The sequence below is a fragment of the Podarcis pityusensis genome, assembly GCF_964106645.2.
Source record: "Podarcis pityusensis genome assembly, chromosome: 15".
Lineage (NCBI taxonomy): Eukaryota > Metazoa > Chordata > Lepidosauria > Squamata > Lacertidae > Podarcis > Podarcis pityusensis.
Window position 1 is genome coordinate 4,817,140 of NC_138040.1, and position 18,973 is coordinate 4,836,112.

An 18,973-nucleotide genomic window follows, 5' to 3' on the forward strand; every position below is an offset into this window, starting at 1 on the left:
GAAAATTTAACTATGCACAAATCCTGAGGCTAGATGAGGTTAAATGCACACTGCTTTTTGCCGTTCATGGCAAGAATAGGGTCAGTGCAATGCTGGAGCTTGAGAAGTGAGGCTTGATCCTCTCCGTCATGAAACTGAAGCACTCTTAATGCCTGTTTTCACTGCCATAACTTTAACTTGGTCGCTTTCCAACAGCTTTGCATTTAACACTTTCAAAACTGCCTTTGGAAAGTAAGTGGTAGCTGCTGTAGTGTCAGGATCGCAGAACAGGTTCCTTCCTGGAATAATATTTTGTATATAGGCTCATTCTTAGGGTGGGAGTTACAACATCTGAATATTCAGCAAGGAGATGGTTTAAGGAACCCTTTTCCACACACCACCTCTTCACATAACAGTAAAAATATTAGTTAATGTTAATTATTTCCAAATAGACGTTTTGGCTCAAGACTCACTGTTACACAGATTTTCCTACATCATGTGGCTTGGTTAATAATTACCATTTTCCACAATAAACAAATGGCATTCTTCTATCATTTCTCTAATCAAAAGTGTCTTTCAGTTTCTAGGCTTCAGAAATCTTAACACTCCCCCCCCCCTCCCCAAGGTAAACTAATTTTGCTACCTCAATAAGCTAATCACACTACCTCAGGAGGTACATGTCTTTAAATTAATGTGTCTTTAATGAAAGGAAAGAATTTATACTACACACTCTTAGGACATGGTTTTTAACTGATGCACTTAGTGTCTGCATCATGTCACAGCCTTTGCTCTATTTCAACAATGTTTAAGAGATTGGAAGCACCTTCCAAGCTTGTATTCTACTTCTCTCTTCATGTTCTCCCAGGAGTTCAACTTTGCCTTTTGTTCTTTAAAGTAGTCAGTGTCTGCACTGGTGTGTGTGCTTAGCCTGGTTAATTGTAAACTGTAGTTTGCTGTTATGGCTAGATTGAATTCAGTTTGCAAAGTATAGTCTTGAGCTAGCAATGGTCTGTGAGAATGACAGTGCAGATGTGCAGCCTCTGGAAACAAAAGCACAGGGGTGTTTTTTTTTGGGGGGGGATACAGTAAGCTAGGGAGATGGAGCACTCAAGCTTCTGAGTTGTTCTTTATTTCCCAATGGTGGTTTGGAAATGGAGCAACTTTTATATGTATACCAGGTTTGTGTTATACACAACGGCAACTGCATAGCCATTATGCTGGAACAGTTTATCAATCCACCCTTCCAAAAAGGGAAGGTTCCAGTTCATAAACAATAAAAGTGATGAAATAAGAACCTGGATTTATATCTAATTCTTGATTTGTTATCAAATGAGAGTTTCCAGCTGTGTAAGTTTGGAGAAGCTGATAGGTTTAAATCTCTTCAGAGATAACTCCGTGTGCTGTTGTAGGATGTGGAAGTTAGAGTACAAAGTGCAGTTTGGACTTTGCCATCTTTTAATGTGTGTGTTTGCTGTTGCTCAAAACACTTGGACTATGTTTGGAAGTCTGTTGAAAATGGCATAATTTCCCTCCCCACCCCCGAACATTTATTTGTTTATTACTCCTTTCTAGGTTAATCATACAGCTATGGTTTTTATGCTTTTTCTGATGTTAAAGAAAATTGAAGGAAAGAAATTGTCATATTTCTTGGAAACGTTTCCTTGTTTGATGCCATCTTCTATGAAGTAATAAGTTTGGAGCTCAATATTTGACTTGAGCTTGTTAAGCAGAGTTTTTTGTTTTTGATAGTTTACATTTAAGCTTGTCAGCTACTCTAGTTTTGTAATTTTTCTTGTAATGCTTAGCAAGGTGCTGCTACAAGCAAGTGGCTTGTAGCATTTATAGTTGTCAGGGGTTCAGGGACAGAGGCACAGGGTAGGCAGGAGATGGAGAGCGATGGGGATGAATCCCAGGACAGCGAGGAAGAGGATGACAATGACTCAAGAGATTCCATGAGTCTTTCCAGCGAATCAGAGGATTCCCAGAAGGGGGCGCCGGTGGTCAAGGCCAGGGGAGCCCCAGGGGGGACGTGTCAGGAGCAGGGGGCCAGCGGGGGATCCCAAAGTGGCAGCTGGGCGTCAGGACCAGCCTCCCCGCCAGAGTGCAGCGAAGGGGGTGGAGGTTCCAGTGTATCAGGGGAAGCAGCTCCGGCAGCAGAGAAGGGAGGGAGGTCGGAGCAAGCCACCCTCCCGGAAGGGGAGGGGAGTAGTGAAGGGAGTAGTGTAACTGTCAAAAGGAAGGTTAGAGGTTGGGCGCGCGCGCCAAGTTCAAATGTGGAGGCGCGCGGAAGTACAGGGAGCCCGGAGGAGGAGCCAGGTCCCAAAGCCCGCAGGAGGGGGGAAGAGCAATCTGGGGATTCAGCGTCAGGGGAATCCAGGAGGGGCGAAACCCCAGCGGGCAGGAAGACCCTGCGGAAAAGGAAAGAGAGGAAGAGGTGGAGCAGCGCAAGCCTCTTAAACTGGTGCAGGGGAGGGACTGACTCAGAGGGGACTTCAACGGTCTAAGCGTAACAGACGTGGGGCTGCGCGCCTCGGATGTGAAGCAAACAATGAACTCCAATAAACACTTTTGTATATAAGAAGAACTTGGCGTTGGTCTTTTGTGAGCTGAGACCTGAGGCAGCCCTGACAATAGTAATTTTCAAACTATTTAAAAGGCATGTTTCACTTGGTTTCAATCATATTCCTTTTGTCTTCACCCAAATAACAAAACCACCACTGCAACTTTCCCCTGCTTTGGCAGCCACAAGCAAATGGTGAGTACATTCTAGGTATACCCTGAATTCATGAAGCCTCAGTAGGCCTGGTCAGTGCACTGACTGCAGCCTGCCTAGGACATTTGCTGCCTAAGGTTAAGAAGATTCAAAGCATGGAAGATGAATGACAATACTGCCAGTGGGATGATTTCATCCACTGGAACTCAGAGCAGCAGGTTAGCTTTGGGGGTGCAGGAGTCAGACCACATGGCATTGGTAACTTCATTCTCCATATAAGGCTAGGGTACTCAGGAAGAGCAGCTGTGGAGCTCTCACTACTGCCCCCCCCCAAGTACCTACCATCTAAGGCAGTTGTCTCACTCTGTCTCATATTTGGACTGGCCCTGTTTTTAAAACATGGAACTTCTGGGCCAACAGGTCATTGTGGAATGGGTTCAATCAAGTTAGAAAGTTTGAATGCCACTGCTTTAACTCCTAAGTAAATTACAGTATACATGGTGTAAAGAATAATGAGAAGGAGATTGCAAAAAAGCAAAAAACACAAACAAGTGAGTGCATAACCTTGTTAGGTTGTGGTGTGTGGTTTATAGTGTGTGTGGGGGGATACGGTATGTGTGCCTATATGTCAGGTAGTGCTAACTATTCACAGGGCTGGAGGGCTGTGTGGGAAATTGGGCACCAGGGTTTTCGGCATCAAAATTTTAAGACATCTGGGATTTTCCTAGCCCTAACTTTTAAAACCTTTCTTGTCAGTCCAGTTCGATCACATGAAACCATGTGGTCTGCCTAGGATAGGATGACCTACTCTGACAGGCAGCAATTTTTCAGGAATGTCAGGCTGACATTGTTCTATTTTTGTTACCTGAGGTCCTTTTGAGTGGAGAATTGAGTCTTAAACCTTTTATCCATAAATCATCCACTGAACTGCAGTATTGATACTGTACATCTTGTAAGTTACCACATTTCCCCTCTCTATGATCTAGTGAAGAAAGCACTCAACAGTCCTTGCAGCAATTTGAGTACTGTGGGATGCTGTTGGAGCATTTGAAGTGAGATCTTTATGTAATTCTCCTTGGTTATTATAATAAGCTGTATGTCTGTTATTTGTCGGAGTTACATACGTTGAGTATTTGCAGGAGCCATAATAGGAAGGCAGGAAAAAATGTTACCTCCTCCTCTTCCCTATTAAGAGTTTACAGCATTTTTTAAAAAAACAGCAACCTCTATACTGTACGTTTTACTGCTGCAAATTCTCCTGTAGAATCAGTTTTCTTCACATTCAGCAGAAAAATCAGATCGTTGGCTGCAGAATGTCTGGAATACTGAAGCAGGTATTAGCATGCTAGAAGTGTGTCTATGTATGTGGGCAATAATAAACATCAAGAGGCTCCTTTTTAAACACACATTTCACTCTCTCCTTTATCAAATGTTCTTTGCTTGTGCTTGGTACTGTACCTGCTGCTGCTAAACAAAACAATGGACAATATTACATTTGGTAATAAAATGTTTTCATCTCTTTTCTGCCATCCCATTTTACTGGAATATTAGTAAAATATCTGTCTGGCATTATGATAGATGCCGGTAGAAGGAAGAACCCTTGAATGGTCTCTTGGAACAGCTGTGTTTGTGTGTGTGTGTGTGTGTGTGTGTGTGTGTGTGTGTGTATACACACACTGCATTTCCTCATCAGCCTCATATTGGTATAGGCTACATTACTCAAGAAAGTGAGGTTCAGTGGGCAGGTTTTGCCTGCCTCATAATGGCATTCTCAAGTTTTTCTCATTAGGGTGAATATATTAGCAAAATACTCTTATGAGAAAAAGTAGAAGACAAACTTTTGCCTTATAAGCCCAAGGTCTGGCATAGCAGTTAAGTTTCTTACCCTTCAGCTTCATCCCAGCTTTTCCTTGTATTTCTCTCAGATGGATTCATTAAGGGATGAGGCTTCATTCAGTTTCTTGGTCACACAAATACGTTTCAAAGAGAAGCCAGGAACAGGCTTATATTCATTATTTATTTAAGCAAAACCTTCCCAAGATCAGGAATATTCTCAGTTTATCATGCTGCAACCTTAGCTAGCGTTTGGACAACCAATATGTCAATCACTGTGTCATGAGATCCACATGGAACTGAGTTGCATGAAGGGATCTGGCAGGCTATTGCCTGCTGGGCTCTTTGCCAGTAACTCTTGATGCAAAACATGTTGTCTCTTATTCTGAGCTCTGTTGGCCCCTTTCTTTTAGACACTAGTTTATGATGGAGTACCAGGGGCTTCTATTTACTTAAGAGCTTGTCCAACTGCCATAAGCCTTCCCTAAGCTGAGGAGAATGGTTTGAGCCTTCCTGGGTTGTAGCTAAAAATGTTGACTGGCAAGTTGTATCACTGTCAACCAACCCTACTAAGGAACTGAGCACTCCCTGATGCAGTGATCTTGGTCCCAGTTACTTGATTGGTTGTTGCCAGCCCAGCAAAGATATCAGCAAGATCTGGTTGGGGATAAGTGAAACGGGAGAAAAATGTGTGCTTCTCTCTCCAAGGGACTTGTTGCACCTGTCTATGGTAAGCTAAGAATCTTGGATATATAGTTCTCTATTCTTTTTGCAGCTTAAAGGAGCTGCATTTAAGGCTTCCTATTTACTTCCACCCACCCCTGTATATTTCTTCGGGATCTGATTTCCAGGAACTGTTGCCTGCCATATTTTGACTAGACATTGCTGCAGACACATCTTAACAGAATTTGTGTCTGCACCTGTAACCCAACAGAGAGAGGAGATGGAGATAGAGCTGGGTATAAAATAGGCCACAGCTTTATTCCATTGAAACTTCTGACTGTTAGTGTAAAGAAGGCAGGATGAAGTGGTTGATGTTGACAAGATGAGCTGCCAGGCCAACTCCTGAGTAACCATTGGAGAAAAGATGGGCTTGTGGCTACAGGTTATGTGGACTGATCCTACAACCGTATTCTTCACCCCCCCAAAAAAAGAAACCCCAAATTTGAATGCAGAGGTAACTAATCATATCTGCAGTGGAATTGGCTGTTGCCCAAAGTTCTGACTCCCTTGTGTGGAAGTGTTGTGAGGAGCCCCACTCTGTGCCACCATGGCACAGCCTCAGCCCATTGTCAAAACACCACTGAAGGCGAGCAGTTCCTTCTGCTTGCCCAGTGCAGTTTTGGGCAGCTGTGTAATGTTGAAATAGATGGCCCTACTACCCAAGGTGAGCACAAAGCATATGCCATGTTCATGGGAGTCCACCACATACCGTATTTTTCCATGGTTAAGACACCCCCTACTTTTGGGGACCCCAAATTTAGAAAATGGGCATATGTACTATCCATGTATAAGATGCCCCCAGATTTTTAACCTTATTTTAAAGTTAAAAAACCCTAGTCTTATACATGGAAAAGTACGGTACCTTGAATGAAGTCAGCACTCCATGCCATTCTTGCTAGTTGAGTGGTTCCAGCCAACTGAGCTTGACACCCAGAACTGCTACATATGCTTCTTCAAGGCCTCTCATGCTGCACAGACTAGGTCAGTCTTCTTGTTATCCTTGCAGAGCTGGATTGCAATAACTGCGGACCATTCAGGCATTTATCAAGTAGCAGGTTCCTTGCCACTGTCACAGCTTATTGGCCCACCAAGTGTCTAGAATCCTTTGCAAATATATCTGAATTGAATGGGATTGTAGCATATTAACAGTTTAAAAAAGCATGCCATGTCATTGTGGCTTGCTGCGTTTCCAAAAGTGGTCTGAAAGGGTGAGTTCAGAAAATAAAAATGCTTGTGTGAATTTCTCCTTATTGGACTGTTCTTGATAGTGTGTGAGTGTGTGCACATGCATAAACACACAAGAGCAGCTGTTGAACTCTAGTTTTGTAGCAAATTTGTGTGTGGCTTGGTTTTTTAATGAAATGTAAGCTTTTAAGGGGTACAACACCCCTTGTGTGTGTTAGTGAGCTTTCACGTGTATGTGCCCATGTGGAGCTCTGAGCTGTTGCTATTTTGACATCTTTAGAATTTTTTCTCCCCTGTGTGATCCCAGGCAATTGAGATCCTGAGGATGAGATTGTCTGTGTGTTGACATCGCCAAGGGCAAGCACGTTAAGTCCTCCCACTGCTCTCATTTTCAGTGGGTTTTTAGGGAAGGAAATAGGTTTCTGTTGTTTGGTCAAATGGGCAGTATTCCTTGTCTTGCTTTGTTGTGCTTGATGTGATACAATCGTCAAAAACAGTGTGTTAAACACTAAAGAATTTGTAACAGTATCAATAGTACTGACTTCTTTTTTTTAATTAGAAAAAAGTAATCTATTGGCAACAGGAATTCAATATTCTGCCACCTATTGAAAAAAATATGATTATGAACAAGTTGTCACTTGATTTCCATTTAGCAACCCTTGTCTTTATCCAGAATCTCAAGGTACTCTGTTAAATACTATTTTATAGCATGTCCTGACAACCAATCTGGACAGTAATAAATAAATGTTGTAACTTCTAAGAACAGGTATGTGTGTATGTGTTTCATTCTTCTGGATTAGGGAGTGGAGAAAAAGCCTTCTGGAACATAACTAAAACCTCTGCAATTGCTTGTCCAGAAAACATATATTAAATGTTCTAATCTCTTTCCAGAAAACATGAGTTTTGCAAAGCTATGTTCTCATATACACATGTGTGCACCACAAGGGAACTTGGCACAATTTTTTCAAACATGTGACATCCCCTCTTCCCAACTAATGGTGTATTAAATCATTCCTGAAGGCGCTTCTGAAGGTTCATTTCAACTTAATCTCATTAGATCTATTCTGTGCCTTGAAGGTGAAGTAATTCTCTTTTTTTATTTTGCAAGATGGGTACTTCTTCCATCTGATCATTATCTTGTAGTTACGTTTTGAGTCTGTCTCCTGATTCTTTAATGGCGAGGAGTTTGTGTTTCCTTTGTGTATGTTGCTCTCTGTTATTATGGAGAGCTGTGTACTCATCAGGGGCTGAATAGACCCCCACAGAAAGCATCAAGTTTTGCTTGTGTCCTCCAGATAATTATAGTTGTGCAGTGGTTTGCTGAAAAGCATGTTCCTATGGACAGCTAGTTAGGGCAAATAAAGAGCTTATGTAGGGCTGACTGCACTGCTTTCTCATGAAGGACGCCTTTCTCTTGAAGACTAACTGAACCCTTTTTAGGGTGAATGGTGGTCAAAGACAGCAACTGGATTAATGATTTAGTACTCCAGGATATGGTTTCATGATTTCAGGTTGACACATTTTAAACTTGTGGTGTCACAATCATGTTTATCCCTGTGATGTCCCTGCTTGGTAGGTTGCAATTATCACCAGGGAGTGTCTTGCCTAGTAAGTCCACTTGAATTGCTCAAGTCCACATTCTAAACATGAATTCTAAATAGGAAGCATCTCCCGCTGAGTTCAGTGCAATTTACTTTCTGCTAAATATTTTACGTAGAATTGATCCCTTAATCCAACTTGTGTTTTGAATCGTTACAAATTTTGCTGTTAATCTCATGCATTCCTTTTATTTTATTTTATTTTATTTTTTTTTGGTGGGGGGCTGCTAGTTCTGCTTTATCTCTCTATGCAGTGAGAAGTCTGCAGTGTAAACTTCCTGGCTGTGTGTAAGAAGTGAATATGTGATTTTACCTTTTACTTGAATGCAGAGTCTCCCTTGACAACAAATCTCTTGTTTGGCACAGAAGCCATACATTATTTGTTATCTCTGTTGACTCTGACTCTGAAGATGCCTGATGACTTGGGTGTGTGTGTGTGTGTGTGTGTGAGAGAGAGAGAGAGAGAGAGAGAGAGGAGGGGGGGGGGGAGGTTGAGCTCCAGAATAGGCAGTATTAGTTTAGTTCTCTTCTTCTTTGGCCTGCTGCAGAACTCAGCGCTACAGAAAGTAGATTCTGTTGCTCTGTTCAAAAAAAGCAGAACCTGTGCCTGCTCTGAAGCTTGATATGAGATGAGGATCTCATTTTGTTTTCTGCTTTCTTTCTTTTTTGGAGAAGGAGCATCTGTGTGCTGTTTGGTGTTTTGCATCACTGGGGTATTTGTCCTCACATTTGGATGCACAAGGGTCTTTGACCCTGAATGCTGAATGGTCAAATGGCCTCTTGATGCCCTATGGCTGAGGTTGTCTTAGAGGTCTACTATGATAAGTTTTAAGGCATTGTTATAATAATAATAATAATAAAATTTATTTATATCCCGCCCTCCCCAGCCGAAGCCGGGCTCAGGGCGGCTAACAACACTAATAGTGCAACATTCTAAAAACATTATAAAAATTAATTAAAATCAAAATTGATGGCAACCATAAACTAAAGTTCTGTAAAGATTGCCAAAAGAGGGGATCAGGCTGCGCCCTGACCAAAGGCCTGGTGGAACAGCTCTGTCTTGCAGGCCCTGCGGAAAGATGTCAAGTCCTGCAGGGCCCTAGTCTCTTGTGACAGAGCGTTGCACCAGATTGGAGCCGCAGCCGAAAAAGCCCTGGCTCTAGTTGAGGCCAGCCTAACCTCTCTGTGGCCTGGGACCTTCAAGATGTTTTTATTTGAAGACCGTAAGTTCCTCTGTGGGACATACCAGGAGAGGCAGTCCCGTAGGTATGAGGGTCCTAGGCCGTATAGGGCTTTGAGGGTTAAAACCAGCACCTTAAACCTGATCCTGTACTCCACCGGGAGCCAGTACAGCTGGTATAGCACGAGGTGAATGTGATCTCGCAGCGAGGACCCCGTAAGGAGTCTCGCCGCGGCATTCTGCACCCACTGGAGTTTCTGGGTCAGTCTCAAGGGCAGCCCCACGTAGAGCGAGTTACAATAATCCAGTCTGGAGGTGACCGTCGCGTGATCACAGTGGCTAGGTCAGGGCGAGAGAGGTAAGGAGCCAACTGCTTAGCTTGGCAGAGGTGAAAAAATGCCGCCTTTGTTATAGCTGCAATCTACGCCTCCATGGAGAGGGAGGTATCGAAGATTGTGGATCTTTGAATCATTTGCAGCTGTTCTTGAAGGAAGAAGACAAAACAGGTGTCTTAAGTATCAATGGAAAACAAACAGTTAAGACAGGAGGAACATCTCCAGGGATCCTGCCCATATTGTACATCTCTTTCATCCTTGGAAAGTTAAGTCTGTATTATAATTGGGCTTTGTGAGTTCATGGGTTTTTTTGTTTGTTGTCTGGTTTATAGTACTGCCCCATAATCAAATGGAACCACTGTAGCTGCAAAAATCCTAGGACACAGTATCTGTTGGTTTGCATGCCTTTATTATTTGAGCCTTAATGATGTTGCAGAGGCACACCACTTTAGCTCTTTGTGGTCACTTCCTGAACATACTTAAAACGTGAGTCAGAACAGAGACAAGTCAGGAGTAGCCCTATTATAAAAATGGACTATGCTGGCAGGTGACTGGGCTGTACAACCTGCATTGAAAATTATATGAAAGCAGAATCTTGTGCAAGAAGAGCTCTGTTGGGTCAGACCGATAGTCATGTGTCAGGGATGGAAATCCTTTTTCAGCCCGAGGGCCACATAGCAGTAGTTGACAGGACCAGAGGCAAAAGTGGGTGGAGCAATGGATATGACTCTTTCCTTTGTACTGTAGGCTACATTCCAGCCACACCCACATTCTGCTTCATTTTCCATCCAGGCAAGGAAGAGGCATTATCATAATTTAAAAACACATTCCAGTCAAGCAAAAGCACTCAAAGAAGTTGCAGAGCATGGCTGCTGAGGGGTGTGGGCTGGGGAGGAGGCATGGTCGAGGAAGAATCTGGAGAGCAAGAAAGACCTGGAGGGCTGCATTTGGTTCCTGGGCCTGAGGTTCCCCACCTCCAGCCTATCTAGTCCAGCATCTTGTGTCTTTGTAGTGGTGAACAGATTCTCATTAGTAAGGCTTGAAGGCAGTATACCTCTTCCATTAGTGATCCCCAGGAGCTGCCTTCTTGTATTCTTTTCTATGCACCTTCTGAATTGGGGCATGCAACCTTGCATGGGACTGAGTGATGAATCAGGATTTTATTCTGAAGAAGCTTTTTGAAAACTGGCTGACATTTTTTGTGAGTGTGTGTTTAGGTGTTTGTATGATGATCCGTGCTCTCTTAATAACCTCATGTGAGCTTACCCCCATATAAATCCGACAGGCTTCATTACTGGATTCTGGTAGTACTTATCAGTGTTGCCAAGTTCATCCCACTCCTTGGTACATCGATAAGTGTTGATCAACATGGATAGAAAAATTTGAAGCTTCGGTATCTTTTCCCAAAGAAGTGCAAGACCCTTTTTTGAGGTGAGAGCTTGGAAACTGATTAAACAAGCACTGTCTTTAGTGACCTTTATTATCCAACCTGGAGGCAATAAAATGGGTAGAAAAAAATCCTGATTGACTTATTGGTTGCCTTTTCAGCCAGACATCCGCCTTCTAAAGTTGGTGCTGGTAAATTCATGTAATAGACATTGAGCTCAAAATTCTTCAGATGGCAGCCAGCCACTTTTTTAAAGTGCTTATGTGGAAAAGGAACAAGGCATTTAACTGTAGTGCTGCAATCTGACTGAAAGAAGTCTGTTAACATGGAAACAATATCTGATGTGCATGATAAAAACACATTGTGGAAGTTTCTGTCAGGTTAAACTTTTTTTTTTTGGTCTGGGGAATACATCAAATGGATTCAAAATTGGCATTATGTGTTCTGGGGAAATGCAAGTTTTGCTTCTGTCTAGAGATTCTAGAAAGTCCATGCCATTTGCTCCTAAATGTAGATCTTGATGTGGGCACCTGTACTCCTGGAAACCTTAGGACAGACACTTCTTCCCTGTTGTCTGAGTGGACATGTGCAAACATTACAGAGACTTTAGCTGATGTCATTGTCTACTCTTGGTGAAAGCTGAGTTTGTGTAGGTATATTGGAATGAACTGGACAGTAATGACAGGCGACAACTCTCAAACCTCTAGTGTTTTGATGCCTATCTCATTTGTATTTCTGGCTGTAGCAAAGGTTCACCATGCTTGTGTGTCATGCCCTACAATTCTCTATAATTCCTGCAATTCCTGAGTTGCTTGGTGTTGAGGTGGGTCAGGTTGTGACCTCTCCTCACCACTGTTCCCCAGCCCAGTAGTTTTTCTCCCCAAGGCTGACATTTATGTGTTTCTGGATACAGACTTGTAGGCTTAACTGGGTCAGAACCACATTCTGTCTAGTCATCTTCTTTATTACTGTAAATTATTGGGAGTGGAAGAAGAAGAAGAAGAGTTTGGATTTGATATCCCGCCTTTCTCTCCCTTTAAGGAGTCTCAAAGCGGCTAACATTCTCCTTTCCCTTCCTCCCCCACAACAAACACTCTGTAAGGTGAGTGGGGCTGAGAGACTTCAAAGAAGTGTGACTGGCCCAAGGTCACCCAGCAGCTGCATGTGGAGGAGCGGAGACGCGAACCCGGTTCCCCAGATTACGAGACTACTGCTCTTAACCACTACACCACACTGGCTCGCATATCAGATGGACTGTTGGAGTGGGTGGGGGGAGCACAACTCCTGCTTCAGCAGTGCAGTCAGTTCAGTGAGGATCAAGTCAGGGTGTGTTAGGTTGTGACCTCACCTCAAAACTACTCCCAAGGGCAGTACTTTTACTCATAAGAGTGTATAGCAACCATTCATTCCTATGAAAGAAAGCCAAACAGGCATTATTGGAAGTATTATGGCAAGGATGTGCTATCAAACTCTGTCCCCCAATTGTATTTCTTGGTCATCGTGGCAGAAGAGTGAATGGAATAGAATGATTGTCAATAGGGGAGTGGAGTAGAATGTGAGGAAGTGAGTGTTGGAAATTATCACTGAAGAAGAGAGTGGTTGAAAGGATGGAAAGAAAGAAGGAATTAGATGAGCAGGATAATAAAAACATATGTAAAATAGTATGCATATTTATTAAGAGGTATTAGGATAGAACTCTTGTAAGACGCGCAGAGTGGCTGGGGAAACCCAGCCAGATGGACTGGATGATGATGATGATAATGATGATAATAATAATAATAATAATAATAATATGAAATGGCTTCTTGGTCTTCATGTAATGTTCCTTAATTAAATATGGGCTAATGTTTCAACTGCCTGTGTTCTGATCTGGGTAGATTCTAAGAGTTAATTTTCCACCCCCCCGCTCCTACCTACCTTGTGTGAATGAATATATGAAGAGAGCTTTGTTCCTCTTAAGTAAGTTGCTACCAGTAGCAGGTATTTTAAGGGAAGTCAGGCTTCAGTGAAGTATCTGAGGAAGTGACCTAGTGACTCCCGGGGCCAGGCCTTTTTAAGGGATTCCTGGAATATCACAGTCATGTTCTAGTGTGACAGGACCCACTTGTTTGGTTTATATGGGGCCTGAGCCTGTGTGTGGCAAATACGTCTAAGCCTCTGGTTGAGTTTAATGGGAGTGTCGCGTATGTTCCATTAAAACCAAAGTGCCCAGCTTAGGCTAGATGGTGCCTGTAATAATAAAAATTAAGAAGACAGGTCCTTTTCCCAAAGATAATGCATACTAAACTTTGACAGCAGGAGCGCTCTTATAGTTCATTGACAGAGCATATGACTGGCATGCCGAAAAAGCCAGGTCCTGTCCCTGGCATCTGTGGTTAAATAGAAAGGTCTTTTAAGAGCAGCATGAGGCCTCTGTCTGAGACAACAGAGAGCTCCTAATTGGGTGGCCTGTATTTGGCTTGATGGGCCATTTTCTGTCTTTCTGTAAGACTCTTCAATATGTTTATGTTGAAGAGGCCTATGGGGTACTCTTAAATGTAATGTATGAAGTGACCTTTTAGTCAGCACTAATGTTATTGCTGTTATTGTTGGTGGCGTTCTTTTTTCTTTGCACCTCCACTGAAAGCTGGCTGTTAACTTTTTCCCCCCCTCCCATGCTTGCAGATGAGGAAGACGGTGTATGGGAGAATGGGCTTTCCTACGAATGTCGCACTCTGCTATTCAAAGCAATTCACAACCTGGTGGAAAGATGTCTAATGAACCGGAACTTTGTGCGCATCGGGAAATGGTTTGTGAAGCCTTACGAGAAAGATGAGAAACCTATAAATAAAAGGTAGGATACCTTGTGCATTTTCCTCCCCCTTTTCCTTCCCAGTGTGTTTTTTACTTGCAGCTTCAGGATAATGGTTATTTGTTTTGTACTACAAATAGAGAACGGTGAACTGATTCTTCATGCAAGTGCAGATCTCATGTGGTGATGGAATAGACTTCCATATGTTTGTAATTTTCTAAAATAGAATCTTCTTCTACAACTATCCTTGTGCTTCTATCATTCCTTTTTATATTTGCTTGTTCTGATACTGATGGAGCCAGGATTTTACTTCAGTTGTTTCTTGTCCAGGCTGCTGTTGGCAGTATAAAAATACAAGGTAAAACCCCATGTAGAAGAGCTACAAAGCTATTTGGTAAATTACTCTTTCAGAATATAGACAACGATGGAGTAGCCATTAAAAATATCCCCAAACGACAGTGGTATAAAACACTTCATTAAGATCAACTAAAAGTCACAAAATTGGAAGCTTTAGAGTTCTACAGCACTCTTAAAACTAGATATTAATGCCTTGAAACATCCCTCGTCTTCTCCAGAAGACAATTTTGAAGGAACATGGGGGAAAGAACTGGAAAGCTTATTGGCTGCTTTGTGATGATTTAGTTCACTCTAATAAAAGGTGATATATCACCTTTTTAGGAATGCACGACAGTGTTGTCCTCTTCTGCAGCATATTGTGTGAATTTTGTTGTTGACTGACAAAATGGTGAGCTGCAGCGAGGCTTGAAGAATGCATATTGGAAATACTTCATTACTTTTTTTTTTGTTTCCAGAGACATATTATTTCAAAACTGTAGTTGTTTTGCATCCCTACACCATTCTTCTTGTAGAATCCCTTCGAGGGTTGCTTTATGTATTTCCTATAGGAAACCATGGCAGGCGCATGTTTCTAAAGATGCAGGGTATGCTTCCCAAGGAATCCCATTTGGCCATGGGTCCTTGGCCCATCTGCATTGTTTAGAAACAGCACCTGTCATTCACACCATATGCTTGCTAGCGGGAGAATTTAAGTAGCTGCAATGAACATGGTTGCTTCTGCAATGCCCTCTTCATGGAGATCCACCTGGCATTCTCTCATAATTTAGGCACCAAGCAAAATCACTTCTGTTTCCCCATGCTTTTAAGGACCGCTAATTTTAGCTCATTTTAACTTGGAGCAGTTTTATTTTAGCGCTTAGTTTAACCATTTGTTGCTGTTTTAGTTCATGTTGCTTTGTATACTTTATTTTCTTATTTATTTCTGTTGCACTTTTATTCTTATCCTCCCAGGGAGTACAGTCGTATTTTGGTTTTTGAACAGCTTAGTTCACAAACAACTTGGAACGAATGTCAGAAACCTAGAAGTAGGTGTTCCAGTTTGCGAACTTTGCCTTGGAAGCCGAACGTCCCGCGCAGCTTCTGATTGGCTGCAGGATGTTCCTGCAGCCAATCGGAAGCCACGCCTTCGTTTCTGAATGTTTCAGAAGTCGAATGGACTTCTGGAATGCATTCTGTTTGAAAACCAAGGTACGACTGTATAAATTTGCTGAAGGTGTGGGATGTAAGTACAATAAGTTTGAAGCAGCTTTCATTTGTATGTGTTCAAGCTCCTTTTTAACCCCTGAATATTATTTTAATCCCCGTATTCTGTTCTGGTGAATGTTCTACTGTAGCCTGTGCCAGTTTTAGTCTGACAAAGAACAACCCAAACAATAATGTGTTTCTTTACTAATAAATTCATGGAGGATTAGGCTGTCAATGTCTACTAGTCGTGATGGTTATTTTACTCAGTGTTGGTAGCACTGTGCCTCTGAATATCAGTTGCTGAGGATCACAAGCCGGAGCGAGCTATTGTGTTTATGTCCACTTGTGGACTTACAAAGCCCACTGTGAGAAATGACTGCTGGACAAGTATTCTCAGTTTGGTTTAAGTTGGCAGTGTGGTGTGCTGCTTGCAGCCAGAACTCTTGGTCATGATTTTGTCTGGTTGTTAACTGTGCGATTCGTTTCAAATATGTGTGGCTTTTTTAGTTGATGAAGCAGAATCTATGCATTTAAGAAGCAAATAGAGTTTTAATACTGAAATCAAATGTGGTTCTTACAGCTGCTACAATATGTTATAGTCCCAGCATTTTGAACTATTCAAATTATCTTTAAAAATGACATTGCCATCTAAATTTTGATAGACATCTTTAGAATTGCTAGTGCTTGAAGGATGGCACCTGTTAGCAGCTCTTCAGAAATGCTTTGTCAAATTTGTGTCTTAGAAGTTTGTGAAAAGCAAATTTGTTTTGTCACAACCAGCCAGATACGGTACAAATTATAAATGTACAGCTCTGTTGGAAAATACTGAGTAATATTTATTTCAAAATAAGTGCTAATTCTTATGAATACTGTTATAACTACTCTTTGCCCCAGATATTCAGCTAATGATTAATAAATGTCTGGAATTTTCACTTTTCAAAGACACCTAAGCAACTTGTGTTAGATTCAGATATCTTAACATAGGACACCAGTTGGTTTTGAGTTTGGGGTTCATAATTCCTGCATTGCAGGGGTTTGGACTATATGACACTTTGGGTCCCTTCTGACTCTACAATTCTGTGATTTTAATTTTCCCCTCAAGTAGCTGTAGTATCTGGAGCATTGGTGCTTGGATGGGATATAATTTTCTAATAAGCTTATTGGGCATAACTAGCACCATCATAGTGAGATGTGCAAGACCAAGGCACGCTCTTGCCAAACATATTGACTAGAATTCTCAAAGGCTGACATAGGAAAGGGGAAAAATCAGTTCAGATCTGGGACCAATCCCCCACTCCAGAACACCAGACCGCACAGGAGAGATATCCCCATAATGTTCTCTGAAAGTGAAGCATGTTTAATTGGAACAGTACAAGAGGAGGAACTGCCTTAAACCACAGTGCAGATTCCACTTCTCATCAGTGCTAGCAGTGAGCTCAGTTCCATCTCTCATCTCTCAAATGGAAGATGTAAGAGTGGCAACAAGGTCAAACAAGGCACAGGAAGACTTCCCCAATGTGGACCTTCTGTTATTGATTTTATGGACCTCACTTTCCCTTTTATCCACCAGATCCTCATCAAATGTGCACTGGTGCTACCGAAGTAATTTTTTTAAAAATAGCAATTCCAGCAGCTCCCCTCGCAGCATAGGGATACTTCCAATGCTGAGAACAGAAGAAAAGCTATTTTGATTATTCTGCTCCTTTTGCCAGTCAGCCTTTCTCTCCTGGACTGAGGCCATTTGTTATGAAACCAAATACTTCAAATGTGTATGCAAGTACTTATCTGAACACGCACCTTTTTATTCTGGATTCCTCTGTCATAATTATAGTTAACTAGTATAGGCTATTTATTTTTAAAACATTTATATCCTGCCTTTTCACCATATAGACCTTCAAGGTGGCTTACAACCATTAAAAAAAATAAATCGTAGTTTAACATCCAACAGCAGTGAAGGGCATATTGATTGCTATTATAGGCTTGAGTGAATAGGACACACATAGCATGGTGCCTAAAAGATAATGATAGCATCAGCCAAATGTGTTTGGGAAGGGGTTTCTATATCTGGGACGCTATAACTGGAGAGCGCTATTTCTAGTAGCCGCCCATCTAAACTTTGAAGGTGGGAGCATCTAAGGAAAAGGCTGTGGTCACTGGTTGGGCAAGAGATTCTTTGGATACTCTGGTTCCAGACTGTTTAGGATTTTGTAAGTTAATAGTCCCCACACTGTAAGCTTCCTTTGAAAAAACTGGGGCAGGGGGGTGTAAGAAGCTGCCTTAAGTGAGACTCTCTGCCCATCTAGCCAATTGTTGTATACCTAGACATGCAGTGACACTCCAGGGTCTCTGGGAAAGGCTTTTTACAACCATCTGCTGCCTGAATCTTTTTGAACTGGGGGTGCTAGGGATTTAACTAGGGACCCTCAGCATGCAAAGCAGGTGCTTAACCACTGAGTTGTTTTTGTAGTTACTGCTCTTAGTTTTCTCTAGAACTGGGTGGTCCAACGTGCAGCCTGAGGGCCATATGCGGCCCTCAGTGCCTTTTTTGGCAGCCATCACACTGCCTTCCCAAAGTGGGGTAAGTGAGACTGGGCTTTGGGAAGGGGAAGTGATGGCTCTGACAGGGTCCTAGAGTAAGGTTACCAGACGTCCCCGTTTCCCGGGGACAGTCCCCAGATTTACAAGGTAGTCCCCATACAAAGTCCATTGAAGTTGAAAAGTGTCCCCGAATTCATTGAAAAAAATCTGGTAACCTTATCCTAGAGCCCATCTATCCCCTTCTCAAACCCTTATTAGCGCTTTGCTAGCTTCAGGAAGGAGGTGAGAGGGCTTCAGGACCCTTCCAGCAGTGGCAGACCTTGGGGTCTCAAATTTCAGCAGTGCCCTGTGTGACACCCAAATTTGGCGCCCCCCATCTTTCTTCTCTCATTCTACATAATGGTTTCAGATCCCTCTGCGGTGCCCCTTAGGCTCCGCACTCAGTGCGACTGAACTGGTCATGCTCCCCTAAATCCATCTCTGCCTCCTTCCCAAAACCCAGTGCCTCGCTTAGCTAACTTTTGGAAGGCAGCATGAGGTCTCTCTCTCTCTCTCTCTCTCTCTCTCTCTCTGTGTGTGTGTGTGTCAAATTTTGGCCTCACTCCCTACCCCCTGCAACAAGCAGCGTGCGGGCTGCAGGTTCTGTGTTGAAGTACTCTTGCAGCCCACTTGGTATGAAAAGTTGGCCTCCCCTGCTCTAGAAGTATGAGTGTGTGTTTAACATGAAATTGCTTTCCATTGAGTGGTCTTTGCTTCAAGTGGTGGCCTTTGGCTTTCAGCTAGATTTACACCTCTTGAGGATATGAACACGCAACTGTCTCTTCCTCCTTCTACACTTGGTGCAGGAGTTTGGAGACCCGAAAGCTTCAGGTACTTGCAAGTACATAGAACACTAAAACACACACACACAACAACAACAACCCACAGACCTCTATAGCTGTTCTTGTATGAATATATGTTTTTAGAGTACATGAGGGTTTTGTGTGTGCATTTTGCTCTCACTCTGTGGTTTAATACCGTTAGCTGTCACTTTTTTTTTTTTATTAAGGCCTTTCTTAAAAGGCAGAATCAGCTTTATATGTGTCAGCCCCTTAAGGTCAAATGGTTATAATTTCACCAATTCCGATGAGCACCTGATAAAGGAAATAACAATTGCCAGCACCTACGCT

The 18,973-nt window shown here is 42.5% G+C and overlaps 1 protein-coding gene across 1 annotated transcript in view; it reads left to right on the forward strand.

Annotated features, from left to right (window-relative positions):
- The window catches only part of MED13 (mediator complex subunit 13), a 105,807-nt gene that overhangs the window by 15,917 nt on the left and 70,917 nt on the right, over nt 1–18,973 (forward strand). Inside the window, exon 3 of the mRNA XM_080982744.1 lies at nt 13,598–13,766. Coding sequence (XP_080838870.1) covers nt 13,598–13,766 — 169 coding nt within the window. The remainder of the gene's footprint in view (nt 1–13,597; nt 13,767–18,973) is intronic.